We start from the raw sequence: 13,855 nt of genomic DNA on the forward strand, positions 1-13,855 counted from the left end.
TGAAAAAAAACTGTATGGCTGACCTAATGGTTTTTCTTGCTCTGTTTTTTATTCTCCCTAATGTTTAATACAATAAAAGCAATATCTGCTTTAGGACATAGCAACTTCATATAAACTGACATTTTCCTTATCAGCAAGTATCATTTATGTGTGAAAAACCTACAGAAAATACTAGAAATAAATTCACACTGAGTCAGCCAGCATCAGTGGGGAGATGTATTTCCTGTATCATTGTCTCAAGTGGAGGGGTGGCTCCTGTACGAACTGAAGACTTATCAGATTTATTTTTTTATTTGGCCAACTTGAGCCTCAGGGGGGTCTTTAGGTGCAGTGACAAGGCACTGTTCCAAGTTTGGAAAAGTGGAGGGAGATGAGCCAAGGTAGGCACTACTGATGTGCCCTGCCAAGATATACAAATAACCCTATCCCAAGATTTGGGACAGGGGTCTCTGGTCTCGTGCTGAGGTGTAAGGGTCCCTGGAATTTCCGTGCCATTAGTTTCTCACCAGTCATTTCAGTGGAGAATTAAAAGAACAAATGCTGCAATAAATGTCTCTGGTGTAGAGCCAAAATCCTTTGGAACAAATGGTTGAACCAACAGTTGTGTGTTCTGTCTTCTGAACAAATAGCTGACCCTGGCTGTGGAGGAACATATGAAGATAGTAAAGGCATTCTCACCTCTCCCAACTGGCCTAATCCATATCCCAGCAGCAGGCAATGTATCTACGTTATCCGGCAGCCCACAGGGGAGCGCATTCACCTCCAGTTCACACAAATGGAGTTGGAATCCCATGACAGCTGTTCCTCAGCCTACATAGAGGTGAATTATCCATTCTCTACACTTGATAAGTATGCTTTTATGAACTTACTTTTATAAATGCACTGAGTATTGATCACTTTAAAAGTAAACCAATTGCAGTTGCTGTAACTTTGCAATGTAGGAGACCAACAGGTTAGACTGTCATTTGGCACTGTGGATACATACAGTCTTATGAGATACATTGGGTGGAATTTTCTGTTTTTGAAGCTAAGTGCCATGGTGGATCGGTTCTGTGGCATGATTCCCCCTAGTCGGAATGGTGGGAAATTGCCCCCGATTCAATGCTTGAAAGCTCATTAATAATGCACAGGCGGGTATCTCTCTGAATCACCTGGAGCTGATTCATCTGCCCTGCCATTAACTAACGGGGTCGAAGGCCTGGGCGTCATATTTAAATGCCGCCCGAGCACACACATTTCACTGTCTCCAGCCCAGCTGTTTCCAGGAGACCCACAGAGATGTCTGGCAACCAGACGTGGAAAGCCCCAAGCCAGAAAAAGAAGGCTGCACCCCACTTCTGCCCTGATGTCCTCAAGGCCTCAATCTGAGGAGTGCAGCAGCATAGAGATGTGCTTTATCCCAGGAGATAGAGGATCAGCCATGATCATATTAAATGGTGGAGCAGGCTCGAAGGGCTAAATGGCCTACTCCTGCTCCTAGTTTCTATGTTTCTATGAATGGCTTCAAGAAGCACACCAGCCTCACCTCCCTGGCCTGGAGGCCATAGCAGAGGAGATCCCTGCGGCTGGCCCCTGCACCCGGAACACTATCCAGTGCAGGAAAAGGATGAATGATCTCATCTGCTCCACCAGGGTAAGTCATTTTCAACTCCCTCCAATATCAAACTCCCATTATGGCATCATGTACTCAAAGGGATACACTCTTCTGGGATCTCACACAACCATTAGCAGGGGACCCAAGTCACCACTGATTGTATCACAAAAAGTTTCACATCACCATCATCTCATCTATCATGCTGCTCAAACTCCATCCTCAGCCTCTCCTTGAGAGGGCTTACCACACACATGTTTCCCAATCTATGTTCCACCCCTTCTCATAACACTCCTCTTTTTTGTCTTCATCCAGGTCAAGGTGGCACACAACAGACAGGAAAGATCCTAGACTGGGGGGAGGGACGGCAGACACCGTACCCATCTTCCTGTTTGAGGAGGATATTCCGCTGCCTGTCATTGCATCTCCAACATTGAGTTGGTGGACGCTCGCAGAGATGCATGATCTGATTTGACTTGGCGGCGGAGCTGGCTGGGGAGGTCCTGGGCAGGACCAGGATTTGTCCTGGGGAAGCAGCGATCAGCTTGTCCCAGCAAGCTAGTATTGATGATACCTCCATGAGTTCATCACATCCTGACATTCACAGTGAGTGACATGCAATCTTGTAATCTGCCTGCTTATGAACTAAAACTCTCTACTCTCTCTTATAGGTACCAGCAGATCTAGGCAGATGAGTAGGCCCAACATAAGCCCCGTCCCCCAGACCACCTCGGATGAGGAAGCTGAAGAAGCCACCGAGGAAGAACCGTCACTCCGCCAGTGCAGAGACACACAGCTTTGTAGGTCATATGCCTAGATTAGGCTCGGGATCATCTACTGGAGAACACCTCACTGACACATCCCCACAGCAGTCAGCGACAGGGACAGCCCAGGTCTCCGACACTCGGAGGGCTGCTGGAGACCAGCCACCTGCTGAGTCCAAATCAGATGATGACCCTCTGTGAGCTGCCGCCAACTCAATGCTGGAGGTGCAACGACAGGCAGCAGAACGTCAGGCAGAGATGACTGAGTAGCCACTGAGCAGGCTGGAGTGAAGGATGAAGGAGTCTGTCCACGTTCTGTCTGGTGTCGTGGCTCTGACATGCACCTCAAGGTCACCATGGGAAGATTGACGACCGCTATGGAGACCTTGGTTCAGCAGGTTTGCACTCAGCCCTGGACCCCATGGCCACACACACTGGTAGGCACCATCAGTGTCTAGGCAAGAAGGGTACGAGGCACCTTGACTTCCTTCCAGATGCCGGTTCTCCTCAAAGTGTCAGGGAGGGGACCTCAGGCATCCATAGAGAGGATGATCATCAGTTGGACCCCCCTGGAGGCCTCCACTCAGGACACTCCAAGGGCGTCCAGCCACCCTGAATCCCCCCCTGCCTGCAACCCCATCCACTCCAGCTGCTCAGGCCGAGGAGGGTGTGTCTGCTCCTGAGCATGAGACCCTTATCAGGCCAGGGCCCCTCCAGGCCTCGGGCCACCAGAGGATGTCCGCAAAGGTCATCACAGACATCAGGAAGTAGCAGTCAGCAGGATGCCTCCACCTCTGCTGCAGATGTTGGGGCTGCACTCATGCGTAGTTGGACAGTTAGGAAAGTTAAGAAATTTTAACATCGCTTTTGGGTTATGGGTATGCAACCACTGTAAAAATATTGCACTTTTGTTAACACATTTGAATGGCTTGGTGAGCTGAAGGCATTGTGATTATGTACATATGAATCCTCTTATTTCAAGGTTTAGCCATGCTCCCACTCAGTGATAATCTCCCTTTGAGAGATTCACATTCTTGTGATGTCAACCTCAGTGAAGATATTTTCTGCGCCCTTGTGTGATATCATGGAGATGTGTTTAAATCTTTATTAGAAGTGTGTGCTTAATGTGCTTGTAACTCTTTTTCCTCACTGCACACCATTGTGTGAGGACAGCTCAGCAGCCTTGAAGGATGAGCAGCAGTTGTGTCCCCTCAGTGGTTGTTTTTTTAAAATTATTCACGGGATGTGGGCATTGCTGGCTAGGCCAGCATTTATTGCCCATCCCTAGTTGCCCTTGAGAAGGTGGTGGTGAACTGCCTTCTTGAACCACTGCAATCTATGTGGTATAGGGACACCCACAGTGCCATTAGGGAGGGAGTTCCAGGATTTTGACCCAGTAACCGTGAATGAGTGGCGATATAGTTCCAATTCAGGATGATGATTGGCTTAGAGGGGAACTTCCAGGTGATGGTGTTCCCATGTGTCTGCTGCCTTTGTCCTTCAAGATTGTAGCAGTCGTGGGTTTGGAAGGTGCTGTTTAAGGAGCCTTGGTGAGTTTCTGCAGTACATCTTGTAGATGGTACACTTTGCTGCCACTGTGCGTCTGTGGTGGAGGGAGTAAACATTTGTGGATGGGGTGCCAATCAAGCAGGCTGCTTTGTCCTGGATGCTTTCGAGCATCTTGAGTATTGTTGGAGCAGCACTCATCCAGGCAAGCGGAGAGTGTTCCACCACACTCCTGACCTGTGCCTTGTAGATAGTGGACAGTCTTTGGGGAGTCAGGAGGTGAGTTACTCGCCACAGGATTACTAGCCTCCAACTTGCTCTTGTAGCCACTGTATTTATATGGCTAGTCCAGTTCAGTTTCTGGTCAATGGTAAACTCCAGGATGTTGATTGTGGGGTATTCAGCGATGGTAATTCCATTGAATGTCAAAGGGTGATGGTTAGATTCTCTCTTGTTGGAGATGGTCATTGCCTGGCACTTGTGTGGCGTGAATGTTACTCACCAGTTGTCAGCCCAAGCCTGGATATTGTCCAGGCCTTGTTGCATTTGGACATGGACTGCTTCAGTATCTGAGGAGTTGTGAATGGTGCTGAATATCGTGCAATCATCGGCGAACATCCCCACTTCTGACCTGGTGGATGGAAGGTCATTGATGAAGCAGCTGAAGATGAACGGGCCTAGGATACTACCCTAAGCAACTCCTGCAGTGATGTCCTGGAATTGAGATGATTGACCTCCAACAACCAAAACCATCTTCCTTTGTGCTAGGTTTGACTCCAACCTGTAGAGAGTTTTCCCCCGATTCCCGTTGACTCCAGTTTTGCTAGGGCTCCCTGATGCCACACTCAGTCAAATGCTGCCTTGATGTCAAGGGCAGTCACTCTCACTTCACCTTTGGAGATCAGTTCTTTTGCCCATGTTTGAACCAAAGCTGTATTGAAGTCAGGAGCTGAGTGACCCTGGCGGAACCCAAACTGAGTGTCAGTGAGCAGGTGATTACTAAGCTGCTTGATAGCACTGTTGATGACCCCTTCCATCACTCTATTGATGGTGTACAGTAGACTGATGGGTTGGTATTTGGCAGGGTTGGATTTCTTATGCTTTGTGTGTACAGGACATACCTTGGCAATTTTCCTGATTGCTGGTTAGATGCCAGTGTTGTAGCTGTACTGGAAAAGCTTGGCTAGGGACATGGCAAGTTCAGGAGCACAAGTCTTCAAAACTATTGCCATAATATTGTCAGGGCCTATAGCTTTTGCAGTATCCTGTACCTTCAGCCATTTCTTGATGTTATGTGAAGTGAATTGAATTGGCTGAAGACTGGCATCTGTGACGCTGGGGACCTTCAGAGGAGGCTGAGATGAACCATCCACTCAACACTTCTGGCTGAAGATTATTGCAAATGCTTCAGCCTTATCTTTTGCACTGATGTTCTGGGCTTCCACATCATTGAGGATGGGGATATTTGTGGAGCCTCCTCCTCCAGTGAGTTGGTTAATTGTCCACCACCATTCACAACTTGATGTGGCAGGACTGCAGAGCTTAGATCTGATCCATTGGTTGTGGAAATGCTTTGCTCTGTCTATCACTTGCTTATGGTGTTTGGCACGCAAGTAGTTTTGTGTTGTAGCTTCACCAGGTTGACACCTCATTGGTAAATATGCTTGATGCTGCTCCTGGCATGCCCTCCAGCACTCTTCCTCAAACCAGAGTCGATCCCCTGGCTTGGTGGTACTTGTAGAGTAGGGAATATGCAGGGCAATGAGGTTACAGATTGTGGTTGAGTATAATTCTGGTGCTGCTGATGGCCCACAGCGCCTCATGGTTGTCCAATCTTGAGTTGCTAGATCTGGTTGAAATCTATCCCATTTAACATGATGGTAGTGCCACACAACAAGATGGAGAGTATCCTCATTGTGAAGACAGGGCTTTGTCTCCACAAAGACTTTGCAGTGGTTACTCATACTGACACTGCCATGGACAGATGCATCTGTGGCAGGCAGGCTGGTGAGGATGAGGTCAAGTATGTTTTTCCCTCTTGTTGGTTCCCTCACCAGCTGCCGCAAACCCAGCCTAGCAGCTATGTCCTTTAGGATACTGCCAGCTCGGTCTGTATTGGTGCCACTGAGCCACTCTTGGTGATGGACATTGAAGTCCCCCACCCAAAATACATTCTGTGCCCTTGCCACCGTCAGTGCTTCCTCCAAGTGGTGTTCAACATGGAGGAGTACTGATTCATCAGCTGAGGGAGGGACATACATGGTAATCAGCAGAAGGTTTATTGCCCACATTTGTCCTGGTGCTATAAGTGGTAGTGCCAAATGACAAGACCTGTTCGGGAGGATTTCATTTCACTGACTGCTGTAGTTTCTTAATAATGTGGCGCCGAATGTTGCTGCAGTGCTCTCACTATTGTGTCGACTTTCACTTCCCAGAGTAAACATATACTGGGTGCACCGCTGACATTCTTAGAGATTATGGCCTGGTCAATTATGCGGATGGAAGGTGCAAATCTGAATGCTGAACCTGCTCACGATGTGACCGGTTGGGCATACCTTTCAATGCCATGGAATGGCATTAAGAGACAGGAGAAATGTGCCCATCTCCCAATGCCTTCACTTTACTCCTCCTAGAAACTGGTAGCAATTAAAGTGGCACAGGCACGTCTTCCATGTCATGCTTCCACAATGGCATCATCCTATAGATGCTGAAGCTCATCACCCTCTTCAGGTTCCTGGCCCTCCTGCTCTTCACCCTCTGAGAGCTCTCATCCTTCTCCGGTTCTCCCTCTGGCAAGGGATCTCACCTTTGCAGCGCCAGGTTGTGAAAGGCGCAACCCATAACGATGATGTTGGATACACTCCCTCCCTATCTGGAGTGTACTGCAGTGCCCTACACGAGCGGTCCAAAATTTGGAAGTGCCTCTTAAAAATGTTATCTTAAGAATGCCAATGGTCTGCTTGATTAGGGACCGTGTGTAGCTGTGAGCCACGTTGTTCCTCTGCTCCAAAGTACTCTGCGGCCGACACATAGGTGTCATGAGCCAGCGTTTCAGTGGGTATCCCTTATCCCCATGCAGCCATCCTTGTAGATGTTCAGACTCTTTGAATATCTGAAGCAACTGAGAGTGACTCAGGATGTATGAGTCATGGCATTTCCTAGGGTACCTGGCACAAACGTGCGTTATGTGCAACCGATGATCACAGACCAGTTGAACATTGATGGAATGGAAACCTTTACAGTTGATAAACATTAGGGGCTGCTGCAATGGAGCTCTTAAAGCCACATGGGTGCAGTCGATTGAACCCTGCACTCTTGGGAAGATTTAGATAGCTGCCAACCCATTGAATCTCACACCCTTGCTACCTTCACCAAGCACAAAACTCAGAGTGATGGGCCTTGTCATAGAGGACACCTGTGACCTCCTTGATGCATTTATGTGTGTGGCACTGTGAGATGCTGCATGGGTCCCCTGTGGATCTCTGGAAATTGAGTGCAGTGGTAACCATCAAGGCCACTGGCAGGCGATAGCCTCCAACTCCATGGGGCGTTAGTTCCTCACAAGGGATGTGGCAGATGTGATCCACCAGAGCTTGGGACAAGTGCAGACGTGCGCGGCATTGTCTCACACTCATCTGCAAATAGGAGAGTCTTTTTTTGTAGACAGTTGGCCTTGAGAATCACCTCCATGGTCTGGGTCTATCCTCCTGATTCTCATGTTCTTGCTGTGGCTCCCCTCCTCCCTGGGCCTCAGGCAGGGCCTCCTCCTGAAGATGTGCTCAGCGTTGCCTGTCCCTTCTTCTCCTCCTCCATTCTACGAGAACCCTCAAAAAGGCAGCATTGAGCCCTGGATTCATAATTGTTTTGTCCTCCTCTCTGAGGTGATAGATTGAATAGGTTAATGGTGAACACAGTGAAGCTCTCAATCTTGAACTAATAGCAACTGTAATAGTTTACAGTGGCTCTGGCCCACTAGTCTCATTGCTGATGCAGCCTTGTATCTGAGCCACTAACAGGCACATTGAAGTGACCAAGATGCCATTCTTGAGACTTAATATCTGAGTCCCACAGAGGTTGGAGAAGGTTTATATGACATGTGCAACCTGACCTAGCGCACTGCTCCAATCTCAGATCTGGCATGCTAATTAACAATAAGTTGCTCATGATTAATGACTGGATGCCCTTTGGCCAATTGTGAATGCCAATTTTGGAAATCACATGAAAGTCTTTCAATGATGGGTTGCCATATATGCACTACTGGTACCTGCTTAATGGTTAACTGTGTTCCCAAATTTCACATTCCTGTGTGTTAATATTGAAATTCAGTCACTGTGATGTTAAACCAGTGACTCCTACATTTCCCTGTTACAGTGCTGCAAAAGCCATGGGTTCCAATGGCTAGCTTCTCAAGAAGGTGCTCCCCCTTCCTCTTAGCTCTGACTGCATTTTAATATTGTGGCATCAAAAGTTAGAGGGCACCCCCAGAAAAAGCCCCTTAGACCAACAATGTGCTCCTCCCACACTGCCTCAGACCCCTCCTGTTCAGATTCGCTTCTACTTTTGATTTACAACTGTGCCATCAGTTCAAGAGTGTAAAATGGTGGTCCTGCACTATTACTTCGAGACCAGCTTCGACACCCCCTCACTCACTGTCTACATCCCAGAAATTTACCTGGAACCTCATGATGTGAAGGTAGAGCTCCCTCCTGTTATTCTTCAGCCTTCCCCAGTAATACTGGATCCCAATGTCATTGTGGCCAACATTCTTACCCTCCCCCCTGAGCCCATCACTGTTGATGTGCCCATGCCCCATGTGGACCTCATCCCTCTATCCTTCTCCATCTAGAGGCTGTGTGCACAGTCACCTACAGAGAAGAACCCCCCCACCGCAAGAAAGCTTCACATACCGCCCCCACCCCCATAACGTTTTTCCCAAATACAGGCTGTAGATGCCTCCCATAACCCTTACCATCTCATCTGCAGGCCAGTACAGAGACAGACAAGCCAATGTACACGGACTGTGAAAAAGCCCTACACACCAAACTGTGCATTATCCCAATTGAGCGTACAGCCCTTGCCCCTCCCTGAAAAGGGAGTAAAACGTGCATGCCATGCATGGCCCTGTAGCATGGCCCACTGCACCCTAGGACTGCCTTTTCTCTCTCCTTCTTGACTGTGAGGTCCACAGATCTCCAGGACTGTCTTTACTCTCTTACTCCTGAATGTGAGCCCAAGGAGTGTCTTTACTCTCTGTCTCCAACCTGTTAACCCCAGGCAAAGAACTTTGACTTTTAATGAGTTCCCCATTGCCCTCATGAATGAACAATACACTGCCTCCCTTCCCACCACCCCACCTTCATGAGTCTCAGTGCAACCCACCCCTCTTGTGCCACACTAAAACATTTTCCTATTCCGTAGTCTGTCTGCATCTGTTCCCATTCGTCTATGTGGTATCCCATCCACCCCCTTGTTTGTCAGCATTTCAGTTTCCCTTGTCGGGCTCTAGTTTCCCACCCCTCGGTCTCGACTGCCTGCCATCGTTCCCCCTCCTCCTCCACTCCCTTGCCAAGTCTTCCTGCCCCTCTGCCTTCCATCATTCTCCCTCCACCCCACCACCTTGCAATGCCTTTCTGCCCCTTTGCCTGGCCCATGTTCTGGTATCCTTTCCCCACCACTCCCACACCCAGTCAAAACACTGGTCTCTGCCTGAATGTTCAGCCTGCCTGAGTACCACTGCACAGTGATACTTCTGGACCACGGAGGCACCCACTGGGAGCAGACAAACTCTACATCCCCAGCAGTGTGGCATTCCACTGGCATCAAGACAAGGCCAGTATAGTGCAGTGGCAGGCAGGCTATGCACGCACCTCGCAAGCGAAATGAGTTCCCACTGCTGCACGCCGTTCTTTTTCAAAAGTGATTCAGACCAGTGTGATTTCCCACTGGTGTGCTGCAAACTTGGAAGGCTCCACGTAATTCCAGTGAGCAGCATGTTTAACAAGCATTCGTGAGATAATAATGAATGCAAATGGCGTTCACGCCACTTGCCAGCAGGACACCTGACCAGCCATTAACCTGCCATCGAGAGAATCACAAACCCTTTTCACACTAGGGGGGCCATGAATTTTTTGGCTCCCGCTAGATTCTCCGCTCCCGCCCGCCATGAAACCCACCGCGGGCAGGATGGGAAAATTCCACCCATTGTTTTCATATCAACCAGCCACTGCTACTGACCTGACATAAAGTATTGTCATGGGATTTTTCAAGGGTTATTGTACTCAGTTTTTAAAAATGACTAATTGCACTAATCCCGTGAAATAGTAGATAGTTCTGTAACCAGGCAAACTTTGATTTCCATCTTAATGCTCTTTGCATCTGGATAAGGATTTACTGAGCCCTACCCTTCCCAAGATAATAGTGCTGTAGTAAGAATCATGTAGTGAATTAGGGAGGGACAGCACATAGTGAAAAGTATAGCTTTCCAACACAAAGGAGTCAAGCTTTACTTTGAAGTTTGTACATGTGTATATGTGGGAGGATTACTGTAGAGAAAAAACAGATTGTAGCTGTCAGCACTTTTTTTTATTTTACTAATTTGTCTGTTAGGCACAGGGCTGTTGTGTATGTGAATCTGATCTGGTTGGAAGATTGCCTACTCCTTTGAACAGTGTTTCAGAAAATGCCCATGACTTGACTTGTGGCCAAAACGCATTGTGATTCCATAATAGTTTGATTAAATAAAATGACTCTCTTGATAGGAATGATTCAAACCCATTGGTGAATTCAGCTCAAGATTGAGTCACAGTAATGTAATGAAACATTTTTGAGCTCCCCACTTAAATATTCCAGCATGTAATGTTTCTAAACATTATTTAAGAGCATTTTTTTTGTTACTTGTGGCTTTCATGCATCCTGGTCAATGATAGTTTGATGGATTCTGCCTCCGCCCCGGCCCCCATTGAATCTGGGTTTTCTTTTATTCATTCATGCGATGTGGGCACTACGGGCTAGGCCAGCATTTTCTGCCCATCCCTAATAAAGTGGGCTGAACAGAGAGTCTGATAATATAGATTGAGACATTGGGTGGAATCGTCCTAGATTTGCACTAAGTGCGGTAATGGGTCAGAAAAAGGATGTTTTACCCACCGGTCGCATGAGTGGCTTTTCGCGCTGGATCGTCCCATTCCCAGTTTGTCCTTCCTCATGAATAATGCATTCACAGGGAACACGCTGGCTCACTGGCAGGTGGGTTCGGACTTGCCCACCATACCGTGACCACAGCACCTCCTCGCTCCGGGTGCCATATTTATAGTGCACCAGAGCACATGCCTACTTCATGTCTTCAGGCCAGGACTGCTCCAGGCACAGATGGCCCCGAAAGCAAAGAAGATGGCAGCCCCAAAATTTAGTGACCCCTCACCGGGCTGCCTGCTTGACATAGTGGAAGGCCACCTCTACCCTGCTTTGGCTGTAGGAGGTTCACCAGAGTCACTAATCCGGCCTGGGGAACTGCAGGAGAAGGCAGGTTCAGCCAAACTCCCTGGCACTCTGTGGACTGCTGGGGAAGAGGCATCTGTGAGGTCTAAGTCAGATGATGAGTCTCTGGATTTGACCTTCCAACTCATCGTGGAGTCAGAAGAAGTTGGGAGAACATCACGCAAAGCTGTTGGAAGCCTTCAACAGAGTGGCATGTGAGTTGGAGGAGTGCATCTGCCTGCTCTCTGATGAAGTGGTGCCTACATATGCGTGTATGGAGGTCTCCATGGGAAGGATGGTGGACGTCATGGAGTCCCTGGTCCAGCAATTTGCAGAGATGCGCACAGACCTGCACTCCATCGCGGTAGCCATGGGTGAGTTCCTGCAGTGGCAACACGAGAGGGAAACAAGCACCTCGATGCCCCTCCAGGTGCTCCTTCCTCTCAAGAAGCCAGGACAGGACCCTTGCGCTCCCAAAGGGAGGAGGAGCAGCAGCTGAACACCCCTGGGTCATCCACTCAGGAATTTCAAAGGCTCTCTCCAAGTCCACTTTGGCTGTGGCCCCTCAACCTCATCCTCTGTCACCGCAGAGGGAGCAGCTGGCCCACTGGATGAAAGCCAAAGCAAGCCAGGGCCCTCAGGGCCTTGGCTCTCCAGAGGACCTATACTAAAGTCATCATAAGCAATAGAGCCAACCATTACACAAGCTGTCTCCACCCCATTCACTGAATAATGTGCAATGGTGTCTTTCAGCTTCATTTGCAGGCTTCGCGAGTCCTCCCCATGCATCCTCCCCACTAGCAGTTCAGCTGCACACAGAAATTCTGGAGGGAGAAGTGTGAGTGTGGGCCTTTTGGAGCCTTGTGCAAGCACTCTCCCATGCAGGCAGAGCCATCCTCCATCACACTTAGCTCAATGTCCTGAGTATTTTCAATGCTGCCTGCTGGGGGTCTCTTTCAGTTGTCCATCTGAGCTGACCCGCATCTCTCCCCACCCACTGATCACACTCCCATGAGGCACCTGTGTCCATCCAACACGAGGCTCCACTCACTTTCGATTTGATAAAAATGGTAGTCATCACGTTTGTGTTCAGCTCCCCCATCCTTTCCCCTCCCCCAGTCACCATGTCTTTTCCCCCAACACTGGTGACCCCCTGGCATCGCCTTCCACCCCGCCATCATCACCTACCAACCAGAACCTTTTTCTTTCCAGGATGTCCAGGTGAACGTGCACATTGCCTAACTTCCTAAGAATCCCACCCCCATTCACATTGACCTCTCTGACCTCGTCCTTTCCATCCCCAGGGTCTGTGCCTGCCTCCAATGCCCCACCAACCAACCTCGCTGCCCCTTCTACCACTACCATTGCACCCTCAGCCTCCCACCCACCCGGCTCATTCTGCCCCTCTCCTGCTCACCACTCCCTCCTACCACGCCACCCTCAGCTTGCTCCCCAGGAGGCAGTCATTGACTCCCTTGCATGTTCCACCTGGACATCTCCCCACCCCTTACTCCCTCCTCCGCCCTTACGCTCTCCTCCACCCTTACTCCTTCCTCCACCCTTACCCCTTCCTGCCCCCAGACTCCTTCCTTCCCCGCCAGACCCCTTCCTCCCCACAGACTGCTTCTACCCTCTGAACTCTTACTTATTCTGGACAGAATAATGCATTTTATTATTTCTACTATAGTGATGTTTCCAAAGAGAAAGATAATGATCTCGTGCAGGTCATGAGATTTCAGCAATATGTTGCAGATATGAGAATCCTCTCACTTATTCATGTCCCAACCATTATTGTGAAACTGCCACCACATGACATTGACGCTCCCGTATTATTTGCCCTTTTGAAGACTGACCTCTGGGATCCTGGATTCCTCAACCTTGAGAGGTTGTTTTCTTCCCTTTCTGTAAAGAAACAATGGCCTCCCTCTCTTCTACTGCTAGGTCATCATTCTGACTACTGTACTGATCCATCTGCTGACAATCTTTTGAACTGTTTAACTGATCCCTCACAACTGGGTGTATGCATGCTGGTCCTTGTGCAGGTAAGATACTAGGACAGAATTGGTGACCATGTCACAGCAGCTTTTGATCAAGAAATGCTCAGACGGTTATTGGAGTGACTGACCTCTTCCTTCAAGACAACTCTTTACTATGAAAGACCAAAGAGCTTGTTTAATTGTACACATGGTAACGTTTGCCCTTTCAGATTGGGTGAGTGTAAGGGCATATCAGTAATTTAAGAAAGCACAAGAAACTGGAAATGTACACAATGGATCATGCCCATCCTTTTACCTGCCTCAAACATAATCAGAACTGGTAATAAATGCCTTGTCAATAATGCCCTCATTCTGTGAATGAATAAATAAGAAAAAACACCATTTGGTATAAGAAGAAATGGGGACTCCCAGTGCTCGGAGTTCCTGCGCCCATGGCTCTCAAAATGGCCCAGTGCTCCATCAGTGGCAATACATCTGGTGAGATCAACAACAGGCTGCTGAATAGGAGGATCCACACTGGG

General features: G+C 48.7%; 1 protein-coding gene across 1 annotated transcript in view; it reads left to right on the forward strand.

Annotated features, from left to right (window-relative positions):
* Window positions 1-13,855, forward strand: part of cubn (cubilin (intrinsic factor-cobalamin receptor)) — a 481,327-nt gene that overhangs the window by 84,779 nt on the left and 382,693 nt on the right. The window contains exon 15 of the mRNA XM_078535601.1: window positions 630-820. Coding sequence (XP_078391727.1) covers window positions 630-820 — 191 coding nt within the window. The remainder of the gene's footprint in view (window positions 1-629; window positions 821-13,855) is intronic.

Source organism: Cetorhinus maximus, chromosome 3, assembly GCF_964194155.1.
Source record: "Cetorhinus maximus chromosome 3, sCetMax3.hap1.1, whole genome shotgun sequence".
Taxonomy (NCBI): domain Eukaryota; kingdom Metazoa; phylum Chordata; class Chondrichthyes; order Lamniformes; family Cetorhinidae; genus Cetorhinus; species Cetorhinus maximus.